The sequence below is a fragment of the Electrona antarctica genome, assembly GCF_951216825.1.
Source record: "Electrona antarctica genome assembly, chromosome: 7".
Lineage (NCBI taxonomy): Eukaryota > Metazoa > Chordata > Actinopteri > Myctophiformes > Myctophidae > Electrona > Electrona antarctica.
Genome location: NC_136812.1, coordinates 55,235,592 through 55,249,663, shown reverse-complemented (window position 1 = coordinate 55,249,663; position 14,072 = coordinate 55,235,592). Strand labels below are relative to the sequence as shown.

Sequence of the window (14,072 nt, the reverse complement as noted above, 5' to 3'; positions counted from 1 at the left end):
AAAGGGAGAACAAAAAAACAAAGTCCTGGCGGTCTTGTTTCCATTCAGGTCCTATGTAATCAATTCATAATAGCAGAACAAAAAAATCACACTTTGTGTGAAGTGAGGGGCGCTCTTATCACATCATGCATCACATTCTGCTTCAGCCAATCAAATCATCACTAATGTCATTCCGGCCAATCACTTTAAGCGTCTTCACTTTTTCTGCCCTCACTGTTTTTATCCGCCAATCAAATCATCGCTATGGGGTGATGATCAGCCAATCAAATCATCGTGTTTGTGTTCACACAAAGACAAAGCCCAGTAGGAGGAGCTAGCGCCCCTCAACAATAATTCAATATCATCAAAAGCAACAACAAAATATATCATTACAGGAAATAATAAAACACTAAATGTACAGAGTGGGAGAAAGTTAAGAGGGGGCGTGGTCACCTGTTTAAAGGAGAAGTGATCATTTCCTCTCCATTGGGCCTGCTGAAAGGTGGACTTTCATGCCTGTTTTAAAATATGTAAGTGATTGCATTTTTTGAGGGAAGGGGTCAGGACATTCCACGCCTGGGTGGTCGTGCTGTAGAAGGAGAATTTACCCATATTTGTTTTGAAATATAGGAGCAGTATAATAATCCATAATCTATTAATTTAAAACGACTTAAGGGTACCAATGTGGTCAGTTTCAATGTCGTTTGCAGGTCATTCTATGTATTAGGGCCACAGAAGCCAAAAGCAAGTTCAGAGCTAACTTTTGGTACCTTGAATTTGTGGAAACTACTTGACCGAGTGCGGGCGTACTTCAGAAAAAGATGAGATGGATTTAGGACAATTTCCAAGCATGGCTTTATACAAGAACAGGTGCCAATGCAGTTTTCCAACGTTATTATATAAGATACAATAGTGAGTACCATAGCTATCACCCGTAATACATCTAATCGATGAGTGATAAACAGAGTCTAGGGATTTAAGAGTGGATGCTGCTGCATGTCTATAGATTATGTCTCCATAATCCAAGACAGACAGGAACACATGGAAACTTTCTTTTTTTTTACCCCATGGTGTGAATGCAATGGTGTCTTAGCAAGTGACCCGAGTTATTTAAACTTAGGTCACACCGTTTAAAGTGGACATATTTTTTATTGTCCTGTGAGAACTGTGGACACGAAGGTGGCTTTTCAGATGACTTGATCTGTTGAAACTCTTGTCACAATGTTTACATTGGAAAGGTTTTTCTCCACTGTGGACACGAAGGTGGCTCTTCAGATAACTTGAGCAAATGAAACTCTTGTCACAATGTTTACATTGGAAAGGTTTTTCTCCAGTGTGGACACGAAGGTGTTTATTCAGATTACTTGAATCCTTGAAACTCTTGTCACAATGTTTACATTGGAAAGGTTTTTCTCCAGTATGGACACGAAGGTGTGTCTTTAGGGCACTTGAATGACTGAAACTCTTGTCACAATGTTTACATTGGAAAGGCTTTTCTCCAGTGTGGACACGAAGGTGTTGCTTTAGGTTACCTGACTGACTGAAACTCCTTTCACAATGTTTACAGTTAAAAGGTTTTTCTCCCGTGTGGACATGCTGGAGCTTCTTCAGGGAACCTGAGTCACTGAAACTCTTGTCACGCCGTTCGTCATCATCGTCTTCACTGGTCTCCTCCCAATCATCACTGTCTTCAGTGACTTCAGTGTCAGATTCAAGTTCAACTTCAATCTCAGAGCAGTGGGAAGATATGTGTTCTTCTTCTTCTTCTTCTTCATCATCATAATTTTGTTCTTCACCTTTCACTTCTAGTAATGTCAACGTTGACCCAACAGGTTCCTCTGGTCTTTGAAGTAGTTCCTCCTGTTCCTCTTTAAGCTCCTCCTGTTCCTCTTTAATGTGTGGAGGCTCTGGTTCCTCCTGGAGCAGACTGGGGCTCCTCTCCTGTTCAGGAGAAACCTCCTCTTTACACACAACCATGTGCAGGATGTCTAGGAGCAGAAACATAACATGATGGTCAACACTGGATTCATACAATGTAAATCCATTCTTCTTCCATGTTCCATGTACAAAATGACCTATTTACCTACCAAGATAAGATTGACTAAACTGTTACTAACTAATAATAATATTACTGTTCTGAAAGATTTTAGCAAAATACATTGTTTCTTCAGGAACAATATTTGTTTTCACATGAAACTTACTGAGGTGTGGCTGGTCTTCAGCTTCCTGTTTAATAGAAACGTCTTCAGCTTCCTGTTTAATAGAAACGTCTTCAGCTTCCTGTTTAATAGAAACATCTTCAGCTTCCTGTTTAATAGAAACGTCTTCAGCTTCCTGTTTATTAGAAACGTCTTCCTGTTTAATAGAAACGTCATCAGCTTCCTGTTTAATAGAAACGTCCCTGGCTGAGTCTGGAGAGTTCATCTTCAGGTGTGGCTGGTCTTCAGCTTCCTGTTTAATAGAAACGTCTTCAGCTTCCTGTTTAATAGAAACGTCTTCAGCTTCCTGTTTAATAGAAACGTCTTCCTGTTTAATAGAAACGTCATCAGCTTCCTGTTTAATACAAACGTCCCTGGCTGAGTCTGGAGAGTTCATCTTCACCTGGGAGTGATGCATCATGGGTATTGTAGTTCTTATGAGTCTGGAGAGTTCGTCTTCACCTGCAGTCTGGACTCCGGTCTGAAATCAAGTGAATAAGGAAGGACTTTACTAACTGGAGACCTATAGTCCGGAAGCCAGGGGTGGGGAGGGGGAAATGTGTTTTTATTGGCCTAAAATGTTGCCTATATACTTAAAAATACTTAAATGAATGAGTCCACTTGCTGACCGGCTGTCGGTATTGAGCAATTTATTTTAATAAGGTCTTATATGTGACCATACCATTACCTATATACGGCAAGATGTCAACATTTAATTATGCTTTAAAACGCTTTGGCGGCCAGCATTTGATAACTTGTGATAAAATTCACGCCAGCATTTTCCCTGTTTAACTCTTATTTTGAAGAGCAAAATACCCAGAACGGAAGTTATGATCTTATGTTAGGGTGTGTGACGATGCATCATCATTCCATGTTTACCGCGGGTGCTGCTAAAACATAATGGAGGCGCATCACAGCGCCGGCAAAAATGCCATCTGGGACAAGGAATAGGAGATACAGGCGAATGAAAGAAACAGAATCAAACCCTGGCCCTACCCTACCCTAACTGGGTCGGCCCGAGGCTCGGCCAGACCCTAACAATTACCATAATGTTAACACTTTCATCGCCCCCCTGGTGTCCATGTGAAATTACTGCAAGCAGCCAGGCAATATCTGTGAATAAGCGCCAACTACTTCCGGCCCACACAGCCCAATACAACGAGAGGAGGAGCAACAAGTTTTACAAGCAGCAGCCGACATGTCTTAGTTTTCACCACAAGCGGTAATATGGCTTGTGTGATGCGATCATAAATCACTATTTACATCTGAACGTTGGGCGGATTGGACTAAAACAACAACTTTGGACTATTTTTCGGAGTAAACAAGCAGCAAAGAAACGACAATAAGCAACCCGATGCTAACGTGAGTAGCATTATGACTTGATCAATCAAAAGCACTATAAAATACCAATTGCCGTTGATCTACGGCAATGGTGGATTAAGTAGCATGTGATGTGTCAAACTAGGGGGTTGTCATGATTCTGAATCCATTCCAAGCATTAGTTTTCCACAAAAAACACTAATTGGGCTAAAAACGTCCATTGTCGTCATCATAAATGTGATGAGTTCAGCACATTTTGGGCACATTTGGACAAGTGGCTATTGCTGTTTTTAAGCCCAAGGAGTGTTTTTGTGGATGGAATGGATTAAAAATCCTTGCCTTATATAGGTTGTTAATGGTATGGTCACATATATCCTCCTATACAAAAAACAATAGGCCTATCTCACAGCCCGTTTTTCACGCCCACTTCCGGTAAATAGTGGTGACTTTAACATGGGCATTTACACGTTTTTTTCTCTGGAGAATCTAAGTACATTTTCTAATGTAAAAATGTGACAGACCAATATTATTATGAAGCAAACAAGATGGTAAATCAGGTCGAGCAGATAGAACAAACCTTACCTTGAGAAAACAAAAGTTGTAGACTTCTTAAATAACCTCTGTTAACATGTAGCGTCTATGGAGTGACGTCACGCTATCACCACTAACCCCGAAAGGGGGCGTATTTAGGGGGGCGGGGAAATTCTGTGAGATAGGCTTATTGTTCATTACCGTCAGCCGGTCAGCAAGTCGACTCATGAATGTATGCATATAAACAATATTTAAGGAAAAATCCCACTTTAAACAAAAGAAGCCTGTTGGCTACCAGACTTCTACTGTTAGCCCAACTCTCCAACATTTACATTTTTGAATTCAGGATTCCAAGTGTGTGTGTGTGTGTGTGTGTGTGTGTGTGTGTGTGTGTGTGTGTGTGTGTGTGTGTGTGTGTGTTTTGTTATGAACACCCTCTTTTGCCGCTCCCTAAAAGCTCAGTGAGATGTTTAGTTCAGATCTAGCCCAGATGAGTGAAAGAGCGCCACCCTTTGGTCAACAAGAAAAGTACAAATTCATATATTTGGAAGCACTTTGGTTTCAAGGAGTGTGGTGAGGAACAACAAACCAATACCGTGTTAAGATGTGTTACAATGGTGTGTGTTAGGGTTACATTTCAATGGTGTGTGTTAGGGTTACATTTCAATAGTGTGTTTTAGGGTTACATTTCAATGCTGTGTGAACCACAACACAATAGGGCAGTAACCAAAGTCGACTTCATTGTCACAAGTCAACTCGCACCAGGAGAAGTCGAACAAAAATAATTAAACTAGAAAACGTGGCCCTTGGGGCACAGGTCTCCAACAAGCCAGGTCAGGTTGTGGCCTCCTGGTGGCGCTATAACAGGCCAATGTGAAAAGGGTGGGATATAATCCTCAGCCTAGCAAGAAAGTGTGTGAAAGATTTCACATAAATTGCACGCTGCGTTCATGATTTGAGGCTTTTTGTTCAAAACGGGCCAATCTTGAAAGCTAATTATAGCAAATTAGGATGGAATATAAAATATCGGACAGATCCGTCTTGAACACATGACTATTAGAGATACTGTGTAACGATTCTTTTGAGACTTTTGGACAGAATGAGGAGGAGTAATATAAAAAAAAAATGTTTTACAAAAGTCGGCCTCCTGGTGGTGCTATAAAAGGCAGATGTGAAAAATGTAGATCAAAGGTTTGTCCTTGGCCTCTAGGGAGTGTGCATACAACCTTTCACGCAGATCGGGGCATTAGGTACAAAATATAAAAAAGCTGCCTCATGGTGACGCTATAACAGGCCGTTCTGGACATGTGAAATTACTGCAAGCAGCCAGGCAATATCTGTGAATAAGCGCCAACTACTTCCGGCCCACACAGCCCAATACAACGAGAGGAGGAGCAACAAGTTTTACAAGCAGCAGCCGACATGTCTTAGTTTTCACCACAAGCGGTAATATGGCTTGTGTGATGCGATCATAAATCACTATTTACATCTGAACATTGGGCGGATTGGACTAAAACAACAACTTTGGACTATTTTTCGGAGTAAACAAGCAGCAAAGAAACGACAATAAGAAACCCGATGCTAACGTGAGTAGCATTATGACTTGATCAATCAAAAGCACTATAAAATACCAATTGCCGTTGATCTACGGCAATGGTGGATTAAGTAGCATGTGATGTGTCAAACTAGGGGGTTGTCATGATTCTGAATCCATTCCAAGCATTAGTTTTCCACAAAAAACACTAATTGGGCTAAAAACGTCCATTGTCGTCATCATAAATGTGATGAGTTCAGCACATTTTGGGCACATTTGGACAAGTGGCTATTGCTGTTTTTAAGACTATTAGAGATACTGTGTAACGATTCTTTTGAGACTTTTGGACAAAATGAGGAGGAGTAAAAGTCGGCCTCCTGGTGGTGCTATAAAAGGCAGATGTGAAAAATGTAGATCAAAGGTTTGTCCTTGGCCTCTAGGGAGTGTGCATACAACCTTTCACGCAGATCGGGGCATTAGGTACAAAATATAAAAAAGCTGCCTCATGGTGGCGCTATAACAGGCCGTTCTGGACAATGTGGGGCAGAGGTTCATATTTGGCATCCAGGGAGTGTGTATGCAAAATTTGGCATCGACCGGGTTAACGGCGTCGGAGATTAGCTGGTAACGGACAGACGGACACACACACGGACGGAGTGCAAAACATACTCTCTCCCCATGCCTTTGGCCTGGTGGAGACAAAAATCAGATTGACTAAGATGTGCGTGTTAACATTACAGTGGACAGAGTACAAATCCTGCTCATTTACAAACTACGTTTGCACCTTTGACAAACTGCAGCTTGAAAAGGCCTTCAGCTCAGCTCTGAACTCGGTAGAATCTGCACCTGGCTCACTGATAAAAAAAACTATCATTACACCTGGGAAAAACTGAATCCATTCTCTTTGGATCAAATAGTAATCTCAGCCAGGCAGATGGTATCTTGGTTAGAGTGGGCGACAATATTATATATGCCCACCATGGACAGCTCTCGAACCTTTGGAGATACGGCGCTTTGAAAATCATGTTATAATGGAGGCTCAACGGAGCTGGATTTAAAAATCCCATCGCTGATGGGGACGGAGGCTCTCCATATTAGCCGGAGCAATGCTAAAAGGTAAACAGACGGACGGCACGTTCATATATTGAGTAAACGGTTGTCTACGAACATACGCGTAGATAGCACCAGTAGGTACCATTAGCCTAGCTACATTTATAAACGTAGATAGCAGCGAAATAATTAACTATGCATGCACCCCTTGGTACCACAGCACCTCAAAGGCCCTTAAAACAAGGCTCCAGACAAACTGGTCAGGCTACTACTTGGCCTCACTCCCCGAACCCACATCACCCCTGCCCATTTTCATAGGCTGCCGCTGGAATGGCTTAGGTTGACGACAGAGTACAGAATTTTGCAATGGGCCTGGCCTACAAGATTCACTACCTTCACTACCACCTTAAGATACCCATGTATCTGTTGAAATACTTCCTTAATGTAAATGAAGTCCACAATCTCAACACCAGAGGGAGTTCAACAAACCACATGCAGATTAGGCTAAAACAATGGATTAAATTTTGCTCATATGCCACTAAAGGTGGAACGCCCTACCAACAGCAATTAAGAAATTGCCCCCCCAACAAGTTACAATGTTATTACTGCTTCTAGTATTAACTACTGCTTATTTAGGATCACATTTTTGTAAAAAAAATCTTGTTTAAAAAATGATCTGCCTAATGATGATGTCACTGGAGGACGGTTTCTGAACTGCCCACAGCCTTCCTATGAGGCACAGACTGAGTAGAAAAAGATTGTGCCATTTTATCATGATTATTAGTGAGGACCTATTATATGAAGATGAAAAAAATGAAAACAAGTGGTGAAGTGGTCCTTTAACAGTTTGCAGAATTACTGTACATTTCAAGTAAAACTCAATACAAAAACTGTTGACTGTGGACGACACCAGAAAGCATTACTTGTTTACAATTGGGTCCACCCTTTTCAATTCATCAGAACATGTAGAGACGTACAGAGATACACTTCTATATAGTAACCAAAAACAGGAAATCATCATAAAAGGAGGTAAAAGGGGGAAAACATCTAGGGCTCCATCTTGCGCTACCCTTAACCCTTATCCCTAAACGTATTTGTTTAGGGAGATATACCCCATAGTGAGGGGTAAAGGGGGCCAGTTTTGAATTGCAGCCGTCCGTAGGTGGCCTTAAAACAAGTTACAATATTATTACTGCTGCTAGTATTAACTACTGCTTGTTTATAACAAGTTACAATGTTATTACTGCTGCTAGTATTAACTACTGCTTGTTTATAACAAGTTACAATATTATTACTGCTGCTAGTATTAACTACTGCTTGTTCATAACAAGTTACAATATTATTACTGCTGCTAGTATTAACTACTGCTTGTTTATAACAAGTTACAATATTATTACTGCTGCTAGTATTAACTACTGCTGGTTTATAACAAGTTACAATATTATTACCCTACAAACCCTCCCGCGCACTCAGATCAGCCAATGCAGGGAAGCTGGAAGTACCCTCACTAAAAACGCCGGGACAACGCTTCACACGTCCCAAACACTTCTCCATTCTGGCTCCAAAACTGTGGAATGCACTCCCCGTTGCAGTCAGAACTGCAGCATCACTCCCAATCTTCCGCCGTAGTCTGAAAAGCCACCTTTTCAGACTCCACCATGGCCCATAGCACTTACCCTACCCCCTTAGACAGCACTTTTTAGACTTAGATAGCATTTGATACAGACTTATAGCATGTTATGTAGACAGCACAATCATTGCATTGTATGTAGTCATTAGGGCTGACCTTCGATCACGCATTTGATGATCGACGCTTCGAAACGAATCGATCGTCGACGCTTCGTCATCCGACTGGGGGGGGGGGGGGGGGGGGGGTGCGAGGCGAGCAGTGACGCAAAATGAATTAGGCTTAAAATAAATAAAACAACGATATAGCAGAGAGAAACGCATGCTTGGATTGGTCTCAATTATTTTATTTAACAATAAGCAACAATTGTTGCTTTCACCCAATCCGCCCAATTGTAGCAGCCTTCATGAAAGCAGTGACGCACAAATAATTAGGCTTACAATAAAACATCCGACCGTAACAAGTCAACATTAAATAAAACTGCCTGACACAGGCATTACCTCTCAAATAAAAAAATATAATCCAAAGCAGCACACGACGAACGGCATTTTGCATTTATAACTGAAATAAACTCAGAGGCTTCGTGGAAACAGCACACGCAAGTGTAAAGGAAAGGCATTTTGCTTATCTTGATTCTTGCCGTAAAATTAACTGAAATAAAGCGTCATTTAATCGAGGCTTTATGACAGCAGCGAGACGAGTGCTTGCTGCGAGGCGCACGCAATCAGAGCTGCCTGGGAGAAATGCGAGGCCCTGTGCTTTAATAATTAATTAATTAATATCCAAAACTATACAAAAATGATCACATTTCTATATATAAGGACAAACCTTATTAGAAAAAATATTAATAGCATATGAAAGCCTTTTGAAATGTGTAGGCCTGTAGGTTACTGAATTGCAGGTGCTGCCAAATAAGTATAATTACTAGGCTACCAAATGCCAGTCAGTTGCGCAAATATAGGTCAGATCAATTAGCAGAGCGGAGCAGCTTCTCACTGACCAGCTCTTCTTAAAGTTTACTTAGCCTACTTTAATAATATGACATAGTGTTGGATCTCCATCCTCCAGACAAACAAACCTTGGATTATAATTGGATTATGCCTATAATTCTTCTTTCTTCAAACCAGCACGAGCCACAAGGTAAGAAACTATATAATGATTCACTTCGCACAGCACCCAGGCAGCTGTTCTTAATCGCGTCGCATTCCCATCAAAGTAGCACACTAACTTTGTGATCAACCTTCTTAATTTGCTTATTTTATTTGTAAAAAGCAACACTGTATTAAGACATGGCAGTATAATATTGGTGCAAAATGGAAATATGAGAGAGAGAGAGAGAGAGAGAGAGAGAGAGAGAGAGAGAGAATTGCTTTGAGAGAGAGAGAGAGAGAGAATTGCTTTGAGAGAGAGAGAGAGAGAGAGAGAGAGAGAGAGAGAGAGAGAATTGCTTTGAGAGAGAGAGAGAGAGAGAGAGAGAGAGAGAGAGAGAGAGAGAGAGAGAGAGAGAGAGAGTTGCTTAGAGAGAGAGAGAGAGAGAGAGAGAGAGAGAGAGACACGTAAAGCTGTTCCATTTCAACGAATAAAAAAATGCCGTCTCGCAGGCGCGACTCCGTGAGGCCCTGTGCGGTCGCACCGTTCGCACAACCTAAAAAGCGGCTCTGTCTCTGAGAGTGCAATATTATAGTTAGTTACCGTACTTATATTAGTGCAGAAAAGAGACAATAAATCCCGCTTTGGAGAAGATGCGTTCCGAATCCGAAGGGGTTGTAGTGGCAGGGAATCAGGGATGGATAGAATCCAGAATCAGGGATTCTACACTTTTGATTTATTTTGGGCGGCATGAATGCAGGCTGCAGCTGTTCTTGTTGACTTCCTTGTTGTTACCACGAGTGAGGGGGGAGAGGGGAGGAGGCGTTGCGAGGTCTGCGAGGCGCGAGCATGGCTCGCGGACCAAATAGACCGGCTCGCAGACCAAAATCGTCCGCTTTCTTTTTTTTTAATGACTATTCGATTTTTTATTTCAAGATCGATTTCCGTGTATATCGATCGATCGTCGATTAATCGTTTTTTTTGGGTCAGCCCTAGTAGTCATAGCACTTCAAGTATATATGTACAGCATAGTATAGTATATATGTATAGTTTATATGTACAGTGTCATTATATAGATATGTTCTAGCTACGTTCTTAGCTTAGCTTTCTTGATAAATGCTTTTTATATGTATTCCCAATTTCCCATGCTTTTTGTTCTTGCTTAATGTAAGTCGCTCTGGATTAAGAGCGTCTGCTAAATGCCTAAATTGTAAATTGTATTACTGCTGCTAGTATTAACTACTGCTTGTTTATAACAAGTTACAATATTATTACTGCTGCTAGTGTTAACTACTGCTGGTTTAGGATCATTTAGGATCAGAAATACTCGTCATGTTGTTCCATGTTAAAAGATGAGTCAATAATATAAAAGATAAATGTTAGTAAAAACAAGGTGAATCAGTTCATCTTACCTGCTGTGTTTCAGGGTTGAGCTGCTTAACGACCACACTGTTTTCAAACCGTTTCAAACCTTTTACTATTATTATTATTATTATTATTATTATTATTATTATTATTAAAGTGTTTTCTAACCACACTGCTAACAGCTAGCTGTGTGTGAACGCACATAGGGCTACTGTCCAAGGGCTGTGCGCATGCGCACTATCCCTGCTGCTGCAGAGCCATATAAAGTGAGACAGAGTTTCGACAACTCTGTTCACGTCACGGGGCTTCAGTCCAATGGCGGCTCTTCTACATAGACTTCTATTGAAAGGGGACATCCGGGAGTTTACGGAATGCATAGGAGTCTATTGGCTCGCGCGAGAACATAAACCACGTGACCAGGCTGTTTTCTGCCCCCTCAATGTCGTAACTCTCTCTGTATCTGCCCTGCTGGTGCCCGGAGCGTGCACGGTGCACATACCATAAACGGTCACTAGGGGGAGCCATGGTACAGTGTAATACAGTGGGGAGCAGCTATAGAGCTGAAAACTCTCCCATAGAGATTTACTAAAATATTTATATCAATTATTCTGAGCCTAGAATCAGTCCATCCAGGATCCTAGTGAGTCATGACCATAACACCTCTGATTCTGAGAAAACAAACAAACAACAAGATTGCATATTTAATTATATGATTTAATACATTTAATAAATGCTCTTTGTTTAGCGTTTTTCATTTATTCACAGAATCAGAGGTTTTATGATCATGACTCACCAGGATCCTGGAAGGCTTGATTCTAGGTTTAAAATAATTGATATAAATATTTGAATACATTTAAGTAATTTTTTAAAATAAATGTAGGGGAGAACGGGCCGGTAAGATGAGCCAGCGGGTAAGTTGAACCACCCCCTTTATCTAGAAAACTAGAAAACCGTGTTGCCATGTGACCTTAAATCTAGTAAGCATCCATCATTTACACCTGGCTGTGAAGTTGGGAAGCACATGGGGAAAGTAGAAAACATTCTTTTACACAAAAAACAGGTTTTTGTCGGTCAAAGTATCATGTCAAATGTACCTAGGTCAAAAATGTAATGTCATACACGTTGATGATTTGCCAATGGATAGAACCATGTGAATCATTTAGCAAATACATTTTCTGAAGTAGCTATTCTAGTCATTGTTTTCTAAAATGGAGGCTGGGGGTAAAATTAACCAATGTCCGGGGGTAAATTGAGTCAATGGGAATCAGTATTCATATTTTTTTGCTACTCAAATTATACTGAATGACCTTTAATTTGCATGTACATACTCATTTAAGAGAAGTTTGCAATATTGTATTAACAATATTGCAAATATAAGGTTCTTCTGAATAACAAACTTTTTAAATTGTCTTAATATTGTTTAAATAATAAATAAACAAATAAATAAGACTATTTGCAAAAGGGAAAACTGTTATATATATTATTATCGATAAGTGAATACATTATCTGTTCAAGTTTAAGCTTTTAACATTCAAATATCATGTGGTTCAACTTACCCCTCGACTTGGATCAACTTACCCCTTACCTGGGGCAAATTGAGCCACATTACCACTTTTTTTAAAAAAGGTCATATTTTCATGGCCTTTTTGTCATAGATGCTTACTCATCATTTCAATTGTGTCCATATTTATTTATATATTTAAAAATAGTTTTAATACATCTTTTAATTTTCTATCATGAATTATACAGTTTTAGAGTTTAGGTGAGAATCAATTCATGTAAAATACACGAATGCTCAAACATGACAAATGAAAGGTTTAAAATCAGGACGAGTTGACTGTTAAGAATGCATATTTATTTTTGCGTAATCAGTCGCACAATAGCAGATTAAATACACATTCAAACCTGGGACATTGAAGTAGTGCGTGCGTGCATGTGTGCGTGCGTGCGAGAGACAGAGAGAGAGAGAGAGAGAGACACTTTGTGAACTAAAAGGAATCAGGAGTATAGGAGATATTTTCAGAATATAGCTCTTAGCTGAATCTATCAGATATAATATATATATATATATATATGGCACCCAATATATATATATATATATATATATTATATTGGGTGCCATTTTGAACATCATATGATATGACATATAATATGACAGATTTTAAGAGATGGAGGCGTGGCCAATGTCATTTTGCAATTATGAGCACGGTAAGATGCGTTCTCCGACACCCGTGGTGTGCTCAAAACGGCCTTGAATTAGTCATGGGTGTGTTTAGGGCGTCACCTGCAACAACCTAATCAGCTTGCCGGGTCCCATTCCCTTTAACAGTCAGCTGATCACCGGTACGATATGCGCAAATTCGGCTTTGCTTTAATAGCGTGGTATTACATTTCTTAGGCAGGCACCATAGACATGACATGACTTTGTCACATTTGGTTTAATTATTCCTATTGCACTACATGCTGTCTCCTTTGTGCCTCGAAAAGAACAGATCTACAAGCTGTCACAGCCATGATGTGCATAGTTTGCAGGCCTATTAGTCAGGGAATATTATCAGTATTACCAGTCAAATCTGGGAATACATTTCTTACCAAGAATTTTCTTCACCAATGTGTTTGTAAAGGTGTCTACTAACATATCCCACATTGGTTTATATTCAACCACCCTAGGGGACCTTTTGACAGCTGCTGAAAGTTGGGGTACCATCAACAGCCAATATGGCAAAATGTTCTAAATTTCATTATGCTTTAAATAGCATGTGATGTGTCAAACTAGGGGGTTATTCATGATTCTGAATCCATTCCAAGCATTTGTTTTGCACGAAAAACACTCCTTGGGCTAAAAACGGCCATAGACACCCTAGTTTGGCCACAGCCACTTGCCCAAATATGCCCAAATGTGCTGACTTCATCACATTTGTGATGACGGCTATGGCTAGCCCAAGGAGTGTTTTTCGTGCAAAACGAATGCTTGGAATGGATTCAGAATGATGAAAACCCCCTAGTTGACACGTCACATGGTACTTAAAGCATAATGAAATTTAGAACATTTTGCCTTTCAGCAGCTGTCAAAAATTCCCCTAGGGTGGTTGAATATAAACCAATGTGGGATATGTTAGTAGACACCTTTACAAACACATTGGTGAAGAACATTCTTGGTAAGAAATGTATTCCCAGGTGTTATTAATATCCCCTGACCATATATGTCTCTATTTTGTTAGGTAACTTGCAGTGTTAATTGGAAAGTCATATGACAGCGGCAGCTGTAGGCTATACTAAGGGAGGGAGCCAGCGGGCCGGCCGGCTCTTTTGGATTCTGCCCTCCCTCGGAGGGGGAGGGAGATAGCAGACAAATGAAGAAAAAAAAAAAGTGGAAGGT

At 40.4% G+C, this 14,072-nt stretch overlaps 1 protein-coding gene across 1 annotated transcript; it reads right to left on the bottom strand.

Moving 5' to 3' along the window:
• Positions 1–252: 252 nt before the first annotated feature.
• On the bottom strand, positions 253–10,892 carry LOC306927026 (uncharacterized protein). The gene is made up of 3 exons (XM_079506606.1): positions 10,741–10,892; positions 2,181–2,658; positions 253–1,967 (listed from the first exon to the last, which is right to left on the bottom strand). Exons 2-3 carry the CDS (start codon positions 2,596–2,598, stop codon positions 1,096–1,098), a joined length of 1,290 nt encoding a protein of 429 aa, XP_079362732.1. The 5' UTR covers positions 2,599–2,658; positions 10,741–10,892; the 3' UTR covers positions 253–1,095.
• Between the last annotated feature and the right edge of the window lie 3,180 nt (positions 10,893–14,072).

Bases quoted from the DNA above. Each gene is read 5' to 3' on its own strand.
- LOC306927026 (XM_079506606.1), bottom strand. From the start codon at position 2,598: ATGATGCATCACTCCCAGGTGAAGATGAACTCTCCAGACTCAGCCAGG. The intron at 1,968-2,180 runs GTAAGTTTCATG...TTCTGCTCCTAG, and splicing joins TGAAGACCAGCCACACCTCA to ACATCCTGCACATGGTTGTG.